We start from the raw sequence: 24,102 nt of genomic DNA, 5'->3' as shown, positions 1-24,102 counted from the left end.
GGAGCTCTGCAGTCTGGCCAAAAAATAATAATTTCAAAGATTAGTTACAGAAGTGAATGCAAAAGTATTGAAAGTAACAAAGCAGATTCATACCACACAACCACACCTGCTGCTCTGTGCACTTCTTTAAACCTGTGGGCCAGGATCACAAGGGGGGATGGAACAGCTGCATCCTCTTCTACACTTAACTAAAAGGAGGATGCAGGGGCTGCTACAGGTCCACACAGTTTTAGCATGTTTGAAACTAATCTTTAGTTTCACACACACAACATTTATCCAATAGTTTTTTTTTTGTCAATTTGTCTTTATAAAACAAACTAACTTTGGGGTTCTATTCCGGATTACTGTCAGGGTAGCTATATGTGGCCCAGTCTGTATGAAAAGATTTAAATGCTATCCCATTTGTTTAGGCTATAGGCCTACAGGTGCATCTAAAACAAATAGAATAGCCTATCAAAAAAAGGGAAACTTTAATATATTCTAGATTTATTACACATAAATGAAATTAATTTAGAATAAAGATGAATGAATTTAGAATGAAGATTTTTTTTTTTTTTTTTTACATTTCTCATGCTTTATCAATTGTGCAGAGAGGGACGCTGCTGCGAGGAGGACTGAGCCTCATGGGGGGACGCTCTAACCAGCACTACACCACGAGAGCTCCACCATAAATCCTTTTTTTGATTTGATAGTTTTATGCAATATTCATATATTTCTTAAAAATGAGATGTAAATTGTAATTATCTAAATTAAAACATATTTCATTTGAATGAATCTAGAATATATGAAAGTTTCACTTTTTTGAATGAACTTTTCCATGATAGTCAAATGTTTGAGATGCACCCGTAAAGGCCTAATTTATTTCGCAATCATATGTTTTTAAAGGTTTGTGAAGCTAAGAAGAGCTTGCCAGCAGCATCCCTAACTGACGCCCGTGTAGGTGTGCGGAAAGATGAAGAAAAACTCCAATCATTAGCTGTTCGCCGCGTATGTCGCGCACGCGCCAGTTGGATGAGAGCGCGCCCACGAGGACCCGATGACAAGACAGGTCATGAAGCAGCTGAGCCGATGAGATCATGGAGCCTGCGCCGAGGTCGGACAGGGTACGGATGGGACTTGACGGTGATGGAGAGGCGCCTAACCGGTGAGCTCGAGCACACGTTGCGCGCACACCTGGGGTTTTTCATCATTTTGCAACATTATCCAAACACATGCGAGTCTGTGCTTTCGGTTTGTATGTCAGATTAATTATTATGTAAGGTACTAGCTCAAACTCATGTAGCCGTGTGCATATGAGCAAGAAACTAATCCTTCATCGTGCCGTGGTCGTAGTGGAGTTATTCAGGCAGTGCAGTCACTCGCATCATGCACATCGACCGTTTGCAGTCGTGCCACCCGTCAAATAGTGCTGTCTACTTCATAGTTTGCAGGTTAGGTTCAGCTGTATGAGAGTATGGAACGCAGAAGGGCTCGTTTGGACAGGTGTTAGAGAATTAACTAGTGGTAACGCTTTTTCAGTTTGGGTGGTGACTCGAGTTTTCTATTCGCGGCAACAGCTGGCTGCCAACTCCGGAGTAGGCTAAGTGCAGTGGTTTGTCGCCGGTTTGAAGTGAGGCGTTTCCTACTCGGGGTATTTCACATTTTCATTAGTCCTGTCTTCTTTGTCAGTCATGTCTTCCAGTCGGTATGGTTTGAACAGGAGGTATACAGCTGCGTAAACTTGGCGCGCGCCCCATCGAAACTGAAACTGAACACCTCCATTTATGAAAAAATAAAAAATAAATCTGTTGACAAAGATTCAATAGTAGCGGCCTTACATGTTGGCTTGTATTAAAAGGGTCAGACACAGTTATGTTTGTGATTTAATTTTAATCGTCACCGGTCCTTTTTTTACGTGCACTTTGGATGTAAATGCAACAACTGATGTGCCGGAATTATGGACGGAATGGACGTTTCCATTGCTGGCCTAAGGCTACATTCATTGTCTCCATCAATGATGGATAAGGGATTGACAGCTATGTTATGACTGACAAACCGATTTAACCAATCTCTCAGTGGCATCCTGTGCAGTGACTCCCAGCACCCAATCCTCTTGGATTAGAGGAGGGATTATGATTTGGATTTGCCTCTGCTTTGCTGACAGTCCCCAATATCTGGTCCATCGTGGACTGGGTTGTGCTTACTTGGATTTCCTGAGAATATACATATTTTTTAGACTTACCTACTTTGTTCAATTTACTTCTTCTTGTCTCAAAGACAATGGATGACCCACTATTCTTTATAGTCATATGGTTTAAAACTGTAAACAATAATAATATGAGCACAGTCATATAATGCTGTACAAATGTGATTTAGCCTAAATTCCAAGTGCCTATTTTTAGTTGAAAATGTCTGAATTGCCCTAGAGAGATGGCAGATAATAAAACAGGCCTTCCAATTACCTCTGCAGTCTACCACGGTCATAGCCAATTACACTGGCTTGTGCCTGTTTGCTTTAGACCTGAGCAGACATTCGATTCCATGTGCTTTATGTCTGGAGATTGAGTGCTGTGCTGTCCATGGTGCTGAAATGTTGGCCCCTCTGTTATTTTTATTAATTTATTTCACCATCTACTGTGGTGACTGAGTGGGGCTTTGCAGGATGTGCTTTCCATAATGAGTGAGAAGTTACAGTAGTATGCTACAATCACTAATCTATAGCCAGGTTGTTAAACAAGCATTTTTTTTCTGACATCCCATTACTCTCGCAACTGTGGTTATACAACAAGTTATTATCCTGCTCCTGTCTTGCTTGTTTTCTATCCTGTTTTGCTCTGGCAACAAATTACAGTGATTACTCTTGTTTTTGTCTATATGTCCCAATGTAGTCTTACCATTAACAGAATGTCATTGTTAGACACATTTGTTGGCTGGATAATTTAAACTTTAGACTTTATTGTCCCAAGGGGAAATTCTTTGTCACAACACTTTACATTATGGACAGCACTTCTCAACAGTATAATTTTTAATATGATTGGTCTTTCTCTCAATGTTTGTCCCTCTTCTATCTGTCTAGAATCCACAATGCCCTGCTCTGTAGCTGAAACCAGAAGACCTCTGGCCTTTGTGTCTGGGAGCCCTCTAGCCAAAACTCCCTGCCACTTCCTTCTAATAGGACTAAATAAGACTCAGCCTCAAGCCCTAAACAATCAGGGATGGACGTGTAAAAACTGAGAGGCCAAGAGGTGGCCTTTATTTGAGGACAACATTTGTTCTTCATTCTGGTTCCGTAAAGGGATATGACAATATTCCCAACCTTAACAGTTTCTTCTCAGAAGTTGACATTTGCCATATATAAAAAATGCCTATAAACATTAGAGCCAAGCCCGCATCGAGCAAGCTATCTGCTGTCCCAAAGAGTAGTGCCAGTCACACCGATGGCAGCACATCTCAATCACGCTTTGCCAGACCCCCCAAACAGGGGAAAGGCAAACAGGCTGCAAGCGCTGCACCAAGCTCCCGCTCAGGGCTCGAGCCAGGCTCTGTGTCAAGCGGTGGGCCTGCACCAACATCTAAACTGGCTGGCGGTCAGGGGTCTACCACGTCCAGGCCTGTTTCCAAGATCAAAGCCGGCACAGCAGCAGACAAAGGAGGAGTATCTCGAGGTTCGGCGACAGCTCCGGGGGGTAAAACCCTGTCTATGGAGAACATCCAGTCTGTGAGCGCTGCCTACGCCACTTCAGGCACCATGTACCCCAATGAGCGGGACTCCTTGGAACCCTCTGGTTTGTACCCCAAAGGCACCATGACACTGGGCAGGAGCACCAGCCGCTCCTCCTACACCAACCGGACGACGGCCATCATGGGCAGCAGTCCAAACATCACGTATGATCTGCTTCACCCTTCAGACCCCTATGGAGACCAGACCAGCCCTCATCCAACAGGGACTTCCAGTCTGCACCGACAGTCTGGGAGACATCCACAGGCACTGGATTCGTCCGGACGGGGCACAGAGGATTCCACGTTTGATCTCCACGCTCAGCTGAGGGAACTGCAGAGGGAGAACGACAACCTGAGGAGAGAACTGGACGGAGGGAGGGAGGCGAGGACGGGCCCCCCCAGCGTGAACAACGTCAACTACTGGAGCCCGGAGGTCAAAAGAGACACAGGGCTCCGGCGTGGAGAGGAGGGAGGGAGGACTTCGGTTCTGAAGGACCAGAGCAGGACTAACCAAGAGGATGTGCAGGTGAGAGAAAAAACTACAAAGTTGAAGAATTTGTTTAAAAAAAAATTTATATATTTTTTTTACATTGAAGACTTTTGTTTCTGTAAGCAAAACACCTGTAAGTTCATCCACTAAAAATGTGACTGTTAACTGCATCACATGCTCAACAACTTCAGTAACTTCATCACCAGAGGAAGTCATCTTTTTAAAGGGGGGGGGTACATATCACTTTGAAAACACAGCTCTGTCATGCGTCACAATTTAAGACTTTTTTATGTCAAACCTCCCATCTCTTCCGCACATTCCTCACAGACCTCTCGCTAGTCGCTTCACACCTCTTATTCATCCATGCTTGCCTGGCATGAGTCGAACGGCTCTGTCTGTGTTTCTATGGGAACGTGCCCTAGTGGCAGCCATTCCGAGCCGGAACCAAAAAAAAAAAAAAAGCTCCTCCTAAAGGGATGATGGTGGTGACCAGTTTGTCCTGTGACACCTCTCCCACGGAAGTCTAGTCCCACTCAGTCTCAAGTCTCTATCTTCCTTGTCTTTCCTCCCCCCTGCCATTCATTTCCTTTTTTGTCGCGGAGGCATTTCACTCCCTCGTGTGTCTGTGTTGTCTGGTGGAAAGATGAACGTGTTTCTCTATAAGAAAGATAAAAGTGGAAGATATATTGCATACTGTTCAGATACTTGTTTTGTGCTATACAGCTTGTGTGTCAGCTGAATCTCTTTCCTGCTCTCTCCTGCTCATCATCTCTCTTACACACAATCATGCAAAAACAGTTTCATATTATATCTTCTGACTTCTCCCTGCTGGTAACCAAGGAGCCACCTCTGCATTTGTATTTATAGCTTTTCATCTCACATTGTCATACAGTCAGTGTAAGGTCACTGTGACACACACACACGCCCACACACATACCATTTTCACAGAATTGTAAAACCAAACATAATAAAAAGCACAATGTTTGAAAAAGAATACGGAATAACTTTGCTTCGTCAGGAACACAGTGAGTGCTGCATAGTTTGTCAAGTAAATATATGTCTATATATCCGTTTGACAGAATGGTTATTTTCATTTAGAGAAAGCCACCCCCAAATGACACACGGGTACACATAATAAATATACACACATTACTTTAACCACACAAGGTTTCAGTGAGGTTTGTAGACAACATGTTTGTTTGCAGCTGAATTACTTTTGTTGTGGAATATTCAGGCCGGTCCCAGCTTGGCTCTGTCTGTCTGTGATAGATTAGATGGATGTGTTTGTCTCTGTTCTTCTCCTTCAGGGGACTAGTGTATTACTGAATTGCAGTTCGGGCTCATTTGTCATGTCAAGGGCACAGGTTGAGAGTATTTTGGCATTTGATACTGAAATACAACAGACCAAAAGCAGAAAGAATTCATTTTTTTTTATTCATCATCAATCAAAACTGTCATTGTAGAATCCTTTTAAAAATCTTGGGGAACAGTTATGTTGGAATATATATGAATGAAAAGATCCCGCACACTTTACAATGCTCTGATAGAAACCAACAAATACAAGTTATCATGTGCGTCTATATGTAGTCAGTCGTAAAAACCAACACAACTAAATTGTCCCATATCACGTTCCTCAATTAACAGCTTCTAGCAATAACAAAAAAGAATGAAAAGATGACCATCATGCTCAAACTGTCATTCAATTTTGTTGTTGTGGAGCTATCTATCTATCTATCTATCTATCTATCTATCTATCTATCTATCTATCTATCTATCTATCTATCTATCTATCTATCTATCTATCTATCTATCTATCTATCTATCTATCTATCTATCTATCTATCTATCTATCTATCTATCTATCTATCTATCTATCTATCTATCTATCTATCTATCTATCTATCTATCTATCTATCTATCTATCTATCTATCTATCTATCTATCTATCTATCTATCTATCTATCTATCTATCTATCTATCTATCCTTTTAAGATCGGCCCCTTTTTGATTGCTGTTAATTGTTCGTTTGTTGATCCATTTTTCTTTTGCATCATCATTTGTCAATTACACACACGCAAGGCAAGTCACACACGGTAATCAAAATGTTGTTTTCGCTATCCCCTTGCTACACATCTCACACACACGCATTTATACAGAAGGGGATCATTGCGAAGGGTCGTCGTGATGCCGAGCCCCTGGAGCAGTTTGGGGTTAAGTATCTTGCTCAAGGACACAATGGTAGAGATGGAGGGCACCATAGATGTAATACCAGCCGCCCTAGTGTTACAAATAACACCCTCCTGTCCAGTGCCGAAGAATCGAACCAGCGACCTCATGGTTGCTAGTCGGCCCCCTTACCTTTAGGCCATCCCTACCACCAGAACCAGAAGTTAGCCTAATTGTCCAGGGGGACAGAGCCAGCCCGAGGCATAAGCGAACTAAGCTTTTTTTTTTTTTTTTAGTTTGTGTGTTTGATGTTAACATCATATTATGCAAATGTGAGTTATCATACAAAAAAAGGAATAAAATGTTTTGGTCTAGATAATTAATATCCTAAAAATGTAATCAGTTCATCTGGGAGGTAATCCGAAATGATCTGATCATGTCACGTTCACATCCATGCACAGTGTGTATTGAGTTTATTTAAAAACAATTGGAAATGGGGCTGCCCTCAGTTGCCCATGCACTGTGTATAGTCTATAGCCTATTTCAGGCTCGTATGTGGAAAAAAAGATACAGTAGCTGGACAACAGAGTTATTCTGCTTCATTCCTCTCACTGCATTTAAATGCATTCATTATATTACAGAGAAATATGTCCCGTAAAAGAAAAAGAGCTCCAAGCCCATCCCAGAGGACCCTCCATAATATTTTATTTTATATTAATATTTTTATGGAAAATCCATGTGTCCTTCTTCAATAGCTTCTAATTCATCCGACCCAGTGTCTCCAAATTATTTGTTCACACAAAATTTCTCAGATTTTGCCTCTTAATTTTCCTCTCAAAGTGCACCAGATTCATGCATTTCACTTTAAAAAGGTTAAAAAAATCTCCCGGGGGGTATACCCCTGGACCCCCCTGGGAGGGTCTGAATCTCGTTTGTCTAATATTTTCGCACAGATGCATGGTGGAGGCACTAGCGGAAAACACTGAATGATATTTAGCAAAGATCTATAGCTTCAGCAGCGCTAATATTGGAGGGGGGCCCCCTAATCATATTTCGCTTAGGGCCCCCTGAAGGCTTGGGCCGGCTCTGCAGGGGGATCTTGTCTTTATGACACTGCTGGACATTTTTTGCCAATACGTCTCTCTGCCCTGTATTTGCTGTTGTTGCTGAAGCACACGGAACATGGCGATTCATCTACAGTATAAACTAGATAACTAGTGATAAAATATATTGTAAACTCAGCCTCAGCAGTTGTTTTTTTGTTTGTTAAGCTCATTGCATCAGGACTTCACCTCTTTGTATTTTTAATATCAGGAATAATGAATTGGTCCAGATCTAACAAGCAGTAATATTTATATTTTTTTCTACAATATTTCTTGACAAACAAAATGCTGTTGACTTGTTAAAATGGAATACAAAACCTTCCATCTGGGCCACAAATTTGACTTGACTGGGACACCTTTGACTTGTTAGCTACAAATTCACAGAACACATACGCAAAACATACAACAATAACCCTTTCCTCCCTCCCCATTTTGAAAACACAAAGTGTGTTCTCAACTCTTATCTGCTGCTCCCTCTCCCTTATCACCTCTGTCCCCCATATATCCTTTAAGAGTATCCATTTTTTCTCTCCATTTCTCCTGTGTTTTTGCTCTTCAAGACACCCTGGGAAGAGTTCAGTCTGACAAAAGAACTTTGTAATTAGCATAAAGAATGTCACCTTTTCCTTCAGCTGCAATGACCAGGCTTGTCCCCTTGCCATCTGTTTGTTTAGCTTGCATGTGTGTGTATGTGTAATATACATGTGTGTACACATGCATTGTGCCAACAGTCTTGATTTTGTGTTTGTGTGTGTGTGTGTGTGTGTGTGTGTGTCAACCCACTCTGACTTGATATTCAGTGTTTGTTGCATTGATTATCCGCGTTCACCCTCAGCTCCCTCCTACATCTCAGCTCTGTGTCCTTGGCGCTCCCCACCATCTGGACCCAAGCAGGGGTGTATTTTAGGATGAATTAGTCATAATAACTGATGGAAGATCAGTTATTTAACTAGTGTGTTTGTTAAAATGGATTTTTGATACACATGCTTGAGTAGGACACTGTGAGTGAGTGTTACATTCTTCCTTACAGCCTTTTCTTAACCGTACTCAGTCAATAACAATAATGCTCCGTGTCCATGGGTTCAAGCACAACATTAATTTCCGTTTACCAGCTAGGACAGCTGAGAGCTGTGAATGTAAATTAGCACATTGCATTTTTGTATAACTTTGCACTGCAACATGCAACAAAGCAGCAGTGGTGTTGTGTGAAATGCGTTACCCCTCATCAACGTTACTATCAGGGCCCATTTGTGTCACTTGCCAATCAATTATTCGATTTATGAGCGCATTGATGAATTGTGACAGTAAAATCTATTGCTCATGCACTAATGAGCCCCTTTTAATAAACTCATTATTTGCAGGCGAACATAGTTTAAACCCACTCCGGAGTTGTTGTTTTTTAATCTTTTTTTTTGCATAGGTTACTATATTTCAAGGACATTACACAAGACATTGAGAGTTTTCTGTTCTATATGATGTTACTGCCACATAACTGTAGTTATAAAAGGTAGTAGCCTATATAAAAACCTTACTTACAGTACCAATGGATAGGTGAATAATTAGTTTACCATTTTTCTTTTCCTTTTTCTTTTTTAATTTGTTTACTCAGTGTTCATTTGTGAAGAACAGAATTCCTGCTTGTTCTGTTTTATCAGTCTGACCACCGCGTAGCAAATTTCTTAACTATGTCCTCAATTAATGATTGATTTGTCACTTTATAGGTGAATTTATTATTGAGTGGCACACACTATTGGCCCCCTATACGGCTCATTGCATGTAGGCCAGCAACTGTCCAGTTGACTCACCATATACCCTGTCATTTCCCTCTCTGATCTTCATCTGGCTGCAAACAAACTCAGGTCACTTTAGCTTGCAATACCCTCCATGTGTTCCTCATGTGTTTTGAAGAGAAATACCACCCCCTAGTGTTCAAAGCAAGCTTAACAATTACAGTCTGACATAATCTACCCAATGGTTTGATATTTAGGGTATATATCTGTTTTTCTATCTTGTCTTTATGCATGTGTGTGTCTTCTTTATGCTGCAGCCTGGGGATATCAGAAGAAAAAAGGTCTGTTTAATGTACCTCACTGTATGTGTGTTTTTTTTATCAATGTTGAGGAATGTTCTACTAGTGTCTGTCTTTTTGCTATGTTTTGTGTTCTTTTTCAAATGAATGTGGGCTTTAATAATAATTTTTTATCTTTGTGTGAAGCACCTCCCGTTGACCGTTCAGGAGCTTCAGGAAGAGCTGCGGGCTCACAGGGAGATGAACAGCCGCTTGCAGCAGCAGCAGCGGCAGCAGGGCGGCAACTCTGGCTCCTATCGGGAACTCCACACTGACCACCAGGACCACAGAGGAGGAGGGGGTCTCAGCCCTGGCCACAGCCCCAGGCAAAGCCCCAGCAACCTGCACAGCCCCGTGCCCAAGAACAGCCCCAGAGCCAACACATCCAACGCCTACAACCATCCCGGGCAACAGGAGGCTGATGTCATCATTCACAGCCCAGGCTACGGCTGTAACACCGCAGTGGCCGCGCGCGAGAGACTCAGCCCGGCCAACACCCTTCTTCTTCTTCAGCCCGGGCCGAGGAACATCAGCCCCAACCAGCCCCTCTATAGTCCCGGCAGCCATGCTCCCGTGGTACCGCCCTCCGGCTCTAGTTCACTCCTCCGGCCCCGCAGCCCCTGCCAGCTGCCCGGGTGCGACGGCTTCTTTTCTCCCCCTCCTTCTCTGGATCAGTCAGAGGAGGACAATTTGGGCCAGCTGCAGTCGGAGCACGACCGGCAGGCCAAAGAGATGTTCCTACTGAGGAAGACCATGGAGGAGATGGAGATGAGGATGGACTCTCAGAAGCAGACGCTGGGCGCCCGCGACGAGAGCATCCAGAGGCTGCTGGAGATGCTTCAGGGCCAAGGGCAGAGTCAGGGAGGGGGACCGTGGGGCCGGGGACAGCCCAGGACAGGCAGCATCGCAACCATGGCGGCGCAGGAGTCTGAAGCGCAGCTGGAGAACCTGCATGTGAGAGAGGTGTGAATTTCTTTCTTCACCAGGGCTAAGTTCATGGTTATGTATCTGAACCATTTATCAAAGCCATTTTAAGAAGGGTTTGGCATAGGCAGTATTTCAATATTTCTTTATTAATTGTTTATCACTTTAGGATCATGGGACTTTACTGTTATTTCAAATGGTAGTACATACCATTAGGGCTGGGCGATTAATTGAATTTCGATTTCGGTTACAATTTTGGCTTCCCTCGATCATGAAAACAAGATAATCGTAATAAAACGGTTATTGTGCGGCATGCCGGGTCATGTGTAGTAAATGCAGCGCACCCTTCTGTCTCCACCTGCGCTCCGCCCCGCCCCCGCCCGAACACTGTCGCTTTCAGCGATTCCAGTGCAATTGTTTATTCAGCATAAAGTTAAAACACTCGTCCAGGATGTTACACCGAAACACTAAAGCCTTGCGCGATTGAAGCAGCGTTTCACTCGGTGAAACATGGTGTGAGTGAGACACTGTGATGGCGGTGGGTAACAGTGTCATTCACTGTGAGAACTTGCCGGTGTGAGCCGCCACGCAGAAAAGCTCTGTGGCTTTATGGGTAAAATGATAGTCGGGGATTCCTGCACATTAACGTTGTTGAGGGGAAAGGCTTCCGCTTTCTGATGGCATTTCTCGAGCCTGAATATATTGTGCCATGTCGGCAACCTATCTGCGCGACAAGAGCAAATATACAGTGAGACGCACCCCCTCCGTTAGTTTCAGTCTACAGACGAAAAGTTACAACCAGCACCTAAGCATGGACTTCGTTTAAATAAAGCGTCTAATTTTTATGATCAGCGCTCTGATGCAAATTCTGAAGTCTGAACATTACGGTGTCAGCTGTGGTGTAGTTTTTTTTACAGCAACTCAACGTGCGCTGCAAAAAAAAAGAAGGCAAAAAGTCGATCTTTTTGTAGATTCATAGCCTACCTCCTCTTATAAGTCGAAGTACAAATCAATGAATGGTTCACAATCACATCCCTAGTAAAATATTAATTTTACTCTTAGATTCGAAGGTTTTTCTGATTATTTATTTTGTGTGGCTTTTTAGTTGTAGGCTATGTTTGAGGAGCACAATTGGGAGTTTTGTTTATGTAATGTTGAAAGAATTGGCTGAATTTTCATTTTGGTGCATCCCTACAATGAATAATCGTCTTTAATAACCGTGATTACAATATCAATCAAAATAATCGTGATTATCATTTTTGCCATAATCGAGCAGCCCTACATACCATTGTGTTTTTGCATATTCACTGATGAGGTTGATCAATTACATTTGGCTATACATGCATTTTGGCTATACATGCATTTTGTATTAGTGTGTGTTAGTGTTTGTGTGTGTCTGTGTGTGTGTACACCTATGAGTGTGTTTGTATTATGTAGAGTATGGTGGCAGAAAGCAGCTCAGCAGGTCTTATCAATGGGCCAGATTAACATACGGAGTGCTCTAAGCCTGGGTTCAGCCATGCAGTTTTACAATCTGACTCAATTGGTTTGCGTGTGTTTCCCTGGGTATGCACATGCTCATAAATTGTTCATGTGCCAATTACCTGTGCATTGTGCAATACATTTGGCATTTATTCTACAGCATGAGGCATGCATGCAGCAAGCTTGCTGTGAGGTGGCATTAAAGAAAAAAAAAATTATTACGTTCGGAATTGTATTGCAGCCCATTGTGGAATTATTTGGTGTGCTCATATCTCATTCGTACCTGTTATTTCTGTCTTTCCCAGAAGGTCAGTTTTATTGACTGAGCATTTAGAAGGGCCAGCCCCTCAGTGGGCGCTGTTGTTGCACAGGTGTCTCTATCCTCTGCCAGGAGAGCTAGCAGTAGGCTGCTCTATGCTCCTCACTCCTGTCTTGTTTATTTTTAACTCCTAAATCTTCTTAGCCTTTAATTTCTCTACCTCTCCGTCAGTGTGTGTCTTTGTGTTTATGTGAGTTGCAAGTCTGTGTGCATGCCTCTGCTATTGTTTATGCCATGTTCCATTTTTTTCTGTCTATTTGTTGTTTGTAAGTCTATGTCTGTCAGAATGATTGTGTGTGCGTTTGTGTGTGAGCATGCGTGGCACATCTGGGGCCTGACGGCTTAGCGTTTCTAGCAAGGACACTCCTACTCCGGGCCACCGGTGGCTGATGGGAAATCCACCCATGCCGGGTGTTTGTTTGGTCACTGTGATGATTTTGTCAGAAGAGAGACCGGGTGTTTCGGCCCATGCTAATTAAACCACTGCTGTGCATGCATGTACTTGTGTGTGTCTGTGTGTGTCCTTGTGTAACGTATGGGACCTAACCGTGCTGTGTGTGTAAGAGGTGAGTACCTGTTCACACACACTCTGTGTGCTGTGCTATTTTTAACTCCTTGACAGCTTAACACATACTGTGGGTGTAATGGAGGAGGAGGGGGGTGACTGGGTCTGAGAGGTGAGAGAGAGGGAGAAATTGAAGAAGGGAGTGTTTTTCTAGGGTAGAAAAACAGACTGTGTTTGTCTGAATATTAATGTATGATTAATGAGCGAAAACACTCTGACCGCCCTGATTGAAAAGAGAGGTGATTGTTGTTCTTTCGTTTTTTCCCCCGTCTCCTTCTGGCCTACTCTACACTGAGGTTAAGGTCAGGTGATGGAGTCTGTGTGTGTGTGTGTGTGTGTGTGTGTGTGTGTGTGTGTGTGTGTGTGTGTGTGTGTGTGTGTGTGTGTGTGTGTGTGTGTGTGTGTGTGTGTGTGTGTGTGTGTGTGTGTGTGTGTGTGTGTGTGTGTGTGTGTGTGTGTGTGTGTGTGTGTGTGTGTGTGTGTGTGTGTGTGTGTGTGTGTGTGTGAGTGAGTGAGAGTTAGAAAGACGCAGAGATGCCGAACACACGTGGATGCATGCACAACCACATACACAGCTTTAAGTTTATTATGTCATTTATATATTTTTAAGCAAAACTTAAAGCCTTGCCTCAAGTAAAACAAACTGATTTCTTGCTAGTGTAATGTAGTATGGTAATACTTGTTGGTATGTGAGCTATTTGAATTGATGTTTTCTGTTTTTTTTTCTGTCTGGAAGTATGTGATATTTGTGAGCCTTGTTCACGATCCTTAACATACCGTATAAGTTGAAATAAAATATTGTATTTGAAATATTATTCTAAATATAATATTGCCTGGTGGTTATATGCAAGGGTAAAGCTACAATATGGTACAAGGTCACTGCGACTTCACAATATGTAAGGTCGCAGTAACCTTTGACCTCCAAAATCTATTCAGTTCCTCTTTGAGTCAGAGTGAAGTGCAAAGTTTGAGGAATATCCATCAAAGCGTTTTTAAGATATTCCGCACTCAAAAAACATGAAAGCCGGGCTGAATGGAGACACATTTCTATGCAATTGTTTAATAGTGAGAAGCAGCCTACTTCTTGTGCAGCCCTATGTTTATGTGTCGGAGTGGTCATTTACCTTTTACACTTGCACTTTTCATGTGTCTGTGAAGGAGGTGAGGGTAGTGCAGCTATTGCCTGGCATAATACATGACTCCATTTTCAGTTCACCTCTGCTTGCTTTCAAACATCATGGCTGAGGTTTACCACAATGGATCATGGGATCAGGAATGGGACGAAAATTAAAACTTCATGTCACATTTATCCTGTTGATAATAATTGCGATTCGCGATATCATCTCCTCAGATTATCCCTTAAATTCTTAAAATGGCTTTAAAACATACAGGAGTCACTAACCTAACATTAAGTTAAGAAACAAATATTTGTATTGCTTAACATTTAGAAATCTTATGTTTATCTTCATTGCATCAAAACATATTCAGGAAATCAATATTGGTCTTATACGTAAGCGAGCTAGACAGCTTTTTTTTAGTCGCTCATGGAAAGATATTCACAATTATCCTGATTCCACGATTATCCCGATCATGGACATTTACCATATTCAACATATTGGGACTGATAATCAAGTCAATCTTATATATTCCAATCCCTAATACTTTGCTGGTTATATACATGCATTTTGATTTTCGTAAACAAGGTTAAAAAGGTTGGTGTGAGAATGTAGGTTTGTATGCTACTTTTTCTTCCCCTTTCTCCCTCTGTTGTACAACTTAGGACTTCCTTACAGACCGTGGTTACTTTAAACAGCTGTCTGCCTTTATTTGTGTATGTTGTGATGATATACAGTATGTATAGATATAGAGCTTCAACTCACATACTTCATATGCTGGTGTGTGTTGTCAGGCGATGGTTTGTGTTCAGTGGTGCTCTCGCTTGTGTTTCTCTTGAGATGAAATGATTACACTCAACTGCGGGAGCTATACATATTGCATACATCATACAGTATGTCTGAGTTGTATTTTCTGACAACCTCTTAAAAAGTTTACTGGCAAAACATGCAGTACTAGAAATGTCCTCAGAGTGGCAGTGTCCGCATTCAAATTTAACCACCATGCAGGTTACATGCATTAGCTTGGAGTTGAGTTTTGTGTGATGGCACACACACACACACACACACACACACACACACACACACACACACACACACACACACACACACACACACACACACACACACACACACACACACACACACAAAAACACACACAAAAACAAAAACACACACACGCAGAGAGGCATAAATCTGGGCCTAATCGGCTCTCCCTAGCTGCCAGGTCCCTGTAGACCCAGTAATAACAGCCGCACCACTGGTCTGTTCCTGCCCAGCCCTGACCTGCTGCCAAAGGCGTGCACACACACACATGCACAGGCTCAATGTGAGATTTTTACTTGGAGATGGCATATCTACTTTCATACATATTGTACTGCCGATTTCATATGGTCCTTGGGGGCTCTGAATAGAGTTCGGGCCCCTGCTCTACATGAACACATCTCACTCAGTATTGGATCAGTACAACAGAGTATGTGTAGCATAGCATGATCTAGTGTTGAGAACGTAAGGGGGGAATCACTTATGGCTCCCCCTGTTTTTCTATAGTATGACTGGCTTCAGAAGTCCTGCTGCTGTTTTTGGCAGGCTCTCTCCGTCTGCCCCCGCATCCTCCTCTCTCAAGCACTGATGAAACTTCAGAAATGTGGCTTTTTAAAAAAGGTTCCAGTGCCAGCATGTTGAGGAGAAGTGGAAGTTCATGTCAGCGAATCTGTCTTTTCTGTAATGTCATTCTAGCCCTTTTTTGCTTTTGCTCACTTTCTCATGCCATCGGACTATCGGCAGTAAACATGTGGACGTCTTCTTCTCTTGCGTTCCCCCATCAGCCTCTTTTTGCCTGTGTATGTTGCTCTGTCCCGCTCCTCTTTGCTTTCTGTTGTGGTAAGGCTAATCTGTGTAAAGCCTGTCCAGGGTGGGGCTTTTTGAGGGGGTTCCTTTCTTGATTGGCTACTTTCAGCCTCAGCTAATGAAGCCCCTCTCAGCTAACATTAGGAGACCGCTGTAAATACCATCAGCAAACACACACACACACACACACACACACACACACACACACACACACACACACATTCAGAGCAATGCTCCCTTCTCCCCACCACACCCCGGGCACCACATACTCGCCACGCTCTGTTGATCTCCCAGAATGTTCGAGCGGAAAAGTTTATCGGGACAAAATTACACCCCTCAAACCTTCTACTCTCCCCCTCCCTATTTCTCAGCAAAGCTTTCTCTCTGATTTTCCCTTTGTCTTTTCAAGTTGCTCTTTTTAAGCCCTTGAGCTGATAGGCGGACACATTTTCACATTTGTGGCAAGCAAATGTGTTCCCTTTTTTCTCTCGCTGATGGAGAAGGGATGGGAATGCGATTAATGGATGTGTGTGTCAGTGAGTGTGTGTGTGTGGGGGTGTTTATGTGTGTGTCTATGTAGGATCTGTGCATGTCCTCGTCTCTGCATGGCACATATGACACCATTGCCTTCAGGCTAGAATTGAACCTTTTGACCGAATCCTTCATTCAGGATGCCGGCACTTATTGCTATAGTGTTACGTTTGATCCTATTCATTCCATATGCTCAGCCCTCTTGACACATGTGGAGCAGAGAAGACAGTCTTTGATGACATGCTCTCTTGCATGACTTAATTCCCCCCATTGTACCCTAACTGTACTCTAACCATTGTTGATAGGGACTTAATACACACACACACACACACTCTCCCCACGGGACATATACATACTTGAATGCGCACAGAGAGACAAAAAAGACACACACTGACATAAACACATGCACAGTGACATTATAATACACATATGGTCAGTGGAAGATAAAGGGCTGTGGCTGCATTGGGCATACCAGTACGTGGGAGGCATGTTCTGACAGCAGTAATCCCTCCTTATTCACAATTGACATGGATGGACAAGAGGATAAGAACCTGGTCTCATCTCGTTTCAACGCACTGGGAGAACTGGGAAGATGTCCCATCTGTGTGTGGTTGCTGTCGGATTTGATGGTTTTTGTGTACTTTATCCATCTGTACCTTTCGGTTTCCATCATTGTTCCTGTGCCAGTCAAACCTGTTCCTTTTTCTTCGAGGTGCTAGATTTTGTACATGTATACATACATTATATGAGGCATAAGTCAGTGTATGGGTGCATGCTTGTATGCTTTTATGCATGTCTGTGGTGCTGTGTTCCTATGCAGCCCAATTGGCCAATTGCTATACCATGTGCATATTAACCCTAACTGAAGAGGGAAAATCCACTGAGCATGTTCGCCCCTTTTCCAGCAGCCAACACATAACACAACCAAGCAGCAGCAGCAGCAGCAGCAGCAAGCAGCCCCTGTTTGTTATGAAGCCTGTGTTATGTCACCTGCAACTATCGTCTATGATCACTTTCCGTGTTTCCATGTAGCACAGCGGGTGATACAGCGGTGCCCAATCCAATGCAATAGTGAGTTCTCTGTGAAGCTGGAAGTGGTGGCCCAAAGCTTTGACGAGCCTGTGGGTCACAACCACAAGCCTGTGGTTTAATAAAGTTCACTGAAAGATCTGGGTGGGGATTGAAAGAGCAGCGCATTGCGACCGCTGAGCTGGCGGAGCCCACTACCTCAGTACCACAACAGAGGTGCCCCCAGCCTCCCTACTGTTCCATTGGAGCTGCTTGGTGGCCCAAAGATCAGACAGTGGTCATGCATGGGTGGCTCTTGAGTGCCTCTTTAGTTTGTTTTTGGGTGTTAATGGCAAGTTCGCGAGAAAGAGAACATTGATCTCAGGGATACGCCCATGGTTAATTTTTTTTTAGAATATGCAGTTCAGTCAGTGAAATAGCAAAGCAGCATCAATGATGGTTGTGTTGTGTTGGATGGATGGATGGATTTTGGAGTGGTGCATATCACATGTGACTGAGGCAGCTGCCCCCCTCTGGCTTGCAGGCTTCACCCAATGTATTGCTGACACTCTTTTGTGAGTTGTCCATTTAGGTCTATGGTCATTTTTGAGGCTTAGTATGTGACTTATTTCTATTGGAGTTGTTTTTTTAATATTATGTCCATCCCATTTACATACAAAAGGTAGAGAAGACATAACAAATAATACAACAACATAACACAACCATGAAATCCCCAATGCTTTCCACTTATGTGTGTGTGTGTGTGTGTGTGTGTGTGTGTATGTGTGTGTGTGCTTTTGTGTAGGCACAGTTGTAGTCCAGAGCTACCATTAATTATTGAAGGAAGCTAGAAGTGCATGTACTGGCAGAAAGTGTTGCTTAGCGAGAGCTTTAGCATACCAGATACATCTGCGTTGGTAGACAGAGATAACGAGTGAGAAAAAGGAAGATAGAGACGGATTGATCTGACCTATAGTTTAGTGTGTGTCTCTTGTCTGCTAAGGGATAGAGAAAGAAAGACAGAACAGAAGGGAGCAGAGACGGACAGAAAGAAGACATGGGGAGAGAAGCACGCAGGGACCAGCTAAAAGAGCAGAAGAAAAGTTGATTTTAATTTTGCTAGGCAATATTTTTTAAGGATGTAGAGTAGAGAATAACATTGCTATATTTGATAAAAGTAGGGAGGGGGAAAATACAGAGACGGGAACTGGTCATCCTGATCAGTGGATTTTATCTGAAGCTGTAATTGTTTGAAAGCGCTAAAGATGATGAACAGACAGGCTTATTTTTACCGGGTCCCTCCCCAGGAGCTCCATCGCCGGAACCAGCAACAGGCTGATCCGGCTAAAACCAGAGCTCTACAGACTGTCATTGATATGAAGGTAGGACCTACAGCTGAACTAGAATATGAAGCTAGCCGTTGAGAATGTGTTTTGCCCAATTTATTTTCCAAACTAATTTGAGTACAGCAAGTTTAAAACCGTGGCAGATGTGATAAAAATGTAGTCTGATGTGGTGATATTGTCTGAGCTCCTCAGCTGCAGCATGTTGTTGGGTTTAGTCCGAGATCAGCTTCATACCAACTAACTAACTTTAATTATTGATGAGCTCCTCTGAAATGTGTGAAGTAGAGGAGGATCGGGCTTGCTTTTAGATGCACACACACAAACATACACAAACCATTTCAAAAGCATCGTCTCATGGCTGCCTTGCGTCCTATATGGCGGCAGTGCCCACGTAAAGGCCGTCATTGGCCCATGCGGTGTTGAGCACTTATTCAATTTGTTTCAAATGTCACATATGGAAGCTTTCACTTTCATCTTGAACCTTTGAAGTCATTAGAGCTGTGAAAAATGCAGTTGACTCCACATGTGTCTGCACGCACGCATGCACACACACACACACCACACACACACACACACACACACACACACACACACACACACACACACACACACACACACACACACACACACACACACACACACACACACACACACACCTAAACAGACGCACGCACACTGGCACATACATTCCGTTTTCATTCATCAAACGTTTGTTCCAAAAGTGGTTCCTTTACAGAAAAACCACAGTTATTTTTCTCACATACTTTCAGATTTGTCTGCCTGTTAACAAACTGCCATATGCTTGCATAGGATGCCCACAGAGCTGTTAATGCATTTGTGAGGCCAAGTTAAAGTTATTAATTAGAAAAGGCAAAACAGACATTGCCGTAAAGGATTAGACATATGGCAGAGGTGAAATAGTAATAGGAAGACTGAGATAGTTTAACAGTCTTCGTTTGGCAATGTTCACGTTGATGCAGGGAAGTTTCCGTGCCTTGTGGCTTTTTGAAACTGTCCTCTGTTTATGTTGTTGATCACTGTTTGTTCCCGTGTCTGCGTTGTCCGTGATGTTTGCTTTCTCCCTAAGTGGTGGACATTTTTGTTTTGTGATTTACAGAACACCAACCATCCTTTCTGTTTTGATCCTGACGTTATCTGGCAGGTACAGTAACGACTGCTCCCTTCTAGCTCCCTCTGTCTACTCAACGTTGACCACAAATATACATTATTTGGATTTCTGCCAGTCCTTATCGTAAAATTCTCCCTGGTTTGGACTGCGGCACAGCAATGTACAATAGTTCATGTTTCAGCGGTTTAGAGGCCCATGATTCCTATTGTACTGAATGTTGTTGTTGATATTATACCCTTCTATTTTCTTTGGGTTTGCCTTGCATGTCTTTCTCTGGGTGATGTCTTTTTTCCTTTTTGCTCTAAAACCAAAACAAATAGCTATCAGTTATAAAAGAGATGGAATATCTTATAATACAGAAATATACGTGAAGCAATGGGAATAATTGAAAAGTATAGTCCTTCTGTGGGCATTTCTGTGTTATGTGTGTATGTGGGCGACTTAAGGTGAGGAGATTCCTCTAGAGGCATCCCTGCCCCACCTTGACTTTTCTCTGGGTATTGAAAGACATTGAAAGTCTATGTCCTTGCATACACTTTCTGTGTGTGTGTGTGTGTGTGTGTTTGTTTTTGTGTTTGTTTGTGTGGATCACCTTTTATACATTCTTGTGTGCTCTGTCTACCTGTGTTTGTGTTTAGGATGGTATATGCAGCCAGTGTGCTAGACAGGGCTGATGTCAGAGGATGTAATAGAGGTCAGGAGCTTACATGTTGCCTGCGGTTTGTGCTGACGGCATCATGCAATCTGCTTCCATTTATTCCATTATCTTTTTCTATTTTTCCTCCAAGGTTTAAGCATTTAACGTATGTCTGAACCCGTGCCGCTAAACAATATCAGAGGGTCCCTCCATGGCAGACCCCTTCAGTTAGATACTGCACACGGCTTATTGGCTGCACACAACTGCCTGCCTAAATATTTCCCCCTTTTGTTTTTTACTTGTGTCTGACAACTTCTGTAACACTCCCTAAAAAAAGAAAAAACATTTTGCTCACTCCACGTTGGATTGGCCAGCTGTGGAGGTGAGCAAAGGAAGCCAGGGTTTTGAACTTCTCCCTTAATAAGCTCTCTCTTTTTTTACATTCTTTGCTGGAGCTATTTCTGTCACTTTTCATCTGAACAAACAAATTGCAAGCGAAGACTGTCTGATAAATGCGTGCCCCATTTTTTTAAAAATTACATCACATCCCCCATTCTCCATGGCGGCCCTTTTAAATTTTTTTTTTGTCAACCTTCTCTCTCCCTGTATTTCTGCATATATTGGAATGACATTTTAAAGAGATGAATCAGTAGGTCGAAAAACAATAACATGTGAGACAGCCAGGGTAAGCCCAGAAGACCCTGATATCCATAATCAGATCTTTGTTGATTCTTTTTGCCTGCCTACTGTTGCGGGTGCAGGACACCAAGATCTCTTCCCTGGAGAGGAACATCAGAGACTTAGAGGATGAGGTCCAGATGTTAAAGACCAACGGCCTGCTGCACCCTGACAACAGGCAGGAGGAGCTCAAGCATGTGGAGGTCTACAAAAGCCACACTAAGTTCATGAAGACCAAGGTAGAATGTCCACCGCAAAGCCAAACTGAAAAGAACTTCATACTGCATGACCCCCGAGTGAAGCATGTTTGGCCTCAAAAGCATTAATAACAACTTTTTTTGTTGCTGCTCTGTGCATGTGGCATGTTGCGATTTCATTTCATGGCCATGGGGAGAAGCAAGCATAATTGTGGAGAAATCCTCAATGCCAATGCATGTTAAGAGTATCTTGTGTGTTTTGGCTGATTTTGTCTAGGCTCTTGCATGGATGCCAATAACTCCTATATGCTTGGAAATGTATTTTGTATTTCATATTTATATATAGGTTCTAATTCAGCATTTAAAGATGTTTTTTCTCCTTTTCTCTTACCTGCCAATGCCTGTGTGATAATAACAATATTATATGGTATTTATATATCCCTTTTTTTGAAATTCAAACTCATGAACAAGCGTTGTACTTGCCTCCTATCTGTGACGGCTGACTGTTCAGTTGGAGCAACCTCAGGCCCTCTCAGCTTTCATTGACCGGTGTCTATTTACTGTGCTACCTTGAGTTGGCAGGAATACCTTTACGAAAAAGCATGTCCAACAGTTCTCTATCCCAGGCTGTATACTGGTTTATTGATTTGGACACGGCTCTGCCCAGAGTGACACTCACACGGACACATAGTATGTACGCGAGCCATGTTCACAAATGTTGTTTCAGGTTTTTCACAGAGCTCCTAGCTGACTGTCGGTGATTGCTAAGTCCCGTGAGGAAACTCCATGTGAAAATATTTCTCTTCTCTTTGCTTCATTTAATGGCACTCTTTGAAGGCCCCATTTGTCATTGTATCGGGGAAGTTCCTGATGCAATCATAAAAGAGATGTGTTTTTTTCTTTTTTTAAATGAATGGGGCCCTGACATACATCACTGTGATGGCTCTGGCTTGCTCTCCAGTCCATGGTCTCATCTTTCTGTGTTACACAGAAAGACACCAGGCACATGGATATGCACAGGCACACAGATTCATGCTATATCCTTGAAGTGTTGAGGGTCCCGGTCTTTCAGCAGTGGCGGTGGCTGGTGTTGAGGTGAGACTGTGATAAGAGCAGTGAGGACAGCATCCCCTGTCCTCTCTGGTTTCCTCTCTGGGTTTTTTAATTCACTGGGGGCCCACTAACAAGTGGCCTCTGAGAGCGTGAACATTTGTTAAAGTATGATAAGTGGGCTTTAGAGCAGGTGAATGTATTCTTCCAGATAATCATTGCTAGCAGAACCAAAAAGTGCACCATGCTGTTTATGGGGAGGAGGATTTGTTTTTACATTTGCAGATCCTGCATTTAGTTTACGTTTACACGATTACTCTGTATGTAATTCTTAGTATTGAATTACTATATCATCATAAATCAAACAAAAACTTTTTGAGGTACCTGGAACCAAGACTATAAACAAAACTGTGAGCCCTGCTGCTGTTAGTAATACAAGTAAAACAGGTAGGTTTCTTTTAACTTGCCTTTAGTTCCACGGATCAAATTCTCCCCTGATGAAAGTTTGTTTATTCAGCTATGAGAATGTATCTTAAAAAAGGTCACTTCTCTGTTACATAGTGCACCTTTAACTTCAACAATGACATGCTGATGCCTCGGCTGCGTGGTCTAGGAGTGCAGAGTGGAGGAGTGTGAAGGAGCACAGCCAGTTGAGAAAATGTTTAGGTGCCATAGTTTAGTGGCTTGCTCTCTTCTTGTCTTTGTGTCTCTGTAGGAGCAGGCCTTGTCACCATGTGTGTCTTCCATCAGAACATCTCCCAACTTCCTCTTCCCCACCCAACAGCCCTGGATCACAGAACAAGCAGAAGTACCACTCTCATCAGTCTCTCTCCTCTTTCTCGCCATTTCTTTTATCATTATAAGTCCTTGCTCCTTCAAGGTTCAAGGTAAACTTTATTGTCCACAAAGTGGACATTTTTCTTCTGGTTCAACATTGGCGACCAATGACAGAACAGCAGAAAAATAAACACACCACACTTTGAGATATATGAAACAAACCAAGCAATGAAGAGGACCTATCTCACTAGCTAACGCTAATTCAAAAGTCTGTCAACAACAAAGCATATACTGCACCAACAAATAATTGAATTGACTTAATAAACAATGGGGCCTGCGTTAAAACCTAATCATTCAACAATGTTGGCTTGTGGCAATCTAAAGCAACTTCTTGAGGAGAGCTATTCAAACTGTGGGTACATTGGATGGGATGGATCATTTGTTATATCAGGGGCTTTCCTTTTTCATATTAAGTTTGTGCCTGCAGTGAAGTTGTGTCTCCCAAAAATTTTACTTGCAGTTTTAACTACTATAGAAAGTTTCCCCTTACTTCTTACAGCAAGGTGTCCGAACCAAACGACTCAGTATTTTATCTTAAATGCTCTATCCCTTCATGAAATATTTTTCATAAAAGAAGTCCACTCCCACTTCCTACCCATTTCCTTATCATCCTCTCACCTGTCTCACCTCTCCGATCATGTCTCACTCTAGTCCCCCAGTCCACCTCACCTTTTGGCCCCCCTGTCTTCTATTATTACGTCCCCCATTCTCCCTGTCCTCTTGGGTTCTCATTGGCCAAGCTCTGGTCCAGTCAGAATCATGGACCCGTTATGAGGTGAACCCTGCTCACACAATTAGAGAAATCTCTCTTTCGAATCAGCCTTGTGCATTTTTGGCACCGGCAGACAGATGGCAATCTTCTGCACATAGCTAGCCTCAGCACAGAAACCTCCCTCAGTTAATGCATTTG

The 24,102-nt window shown here is 42.8% G+C and overlaps 1 protein-coding gene across 1 annotated transcript in view; it reads left to right on the top strand.

Annotated features, from left to right (window-relative positions):
- Positions 1 to 3,340: 3,340 nt before the first annotated feature.
- LOC307253756 (ERC protein 2-like) overlaps positions 3,341 to 24,102 on the top strand; it is a gene marked incomplete at both ends in the record, with an annotated part of 115,245 nt that continues 94,483 nt past the window's right edge. The window contains 5 exons of the mRNA XM_080031917.1: positions 3,341 to 4,225; positions 9,506 to 9,529; positions 9,674 to 10,489; positions 21,192 to 21,347; positions 23,071 to 23,163. Of these exons, the coding sequence (XP_079888043.1) occupies positions 3,341 to 4,225; positions 9,506 to 9,529; positions 9,674 to 10,489; positions 21,192 to 21,347; positions 23,071 to 23,163 (1,974 nt within the window). The remainder of the gene's footprint in view (positions 4,226 to 9,505; positions 9,530 to 9,673; positions 10,490 to 21,191; positions 21,348 to 23,070; positions 23,164 to 24,102) is intronic.

This window comes from Ammodytes marinus (genome assembly GCF_949987685.1).
Source record: "Ammodytes marinus genome assembly, chromosome: 7".
NCBI classification, from domain to species: Eukaryota; Metazoa; Chordata; class Actinopteri; order Uranoscopiformes; family Ammodytidae; genus Ammodytes; species Ammodytes marinus.
The sequence above is the reverse complement of the archived record's forward strand: the minus strand, read 5'-3'. Positions and strand labels throughout refer to the sequence as shown.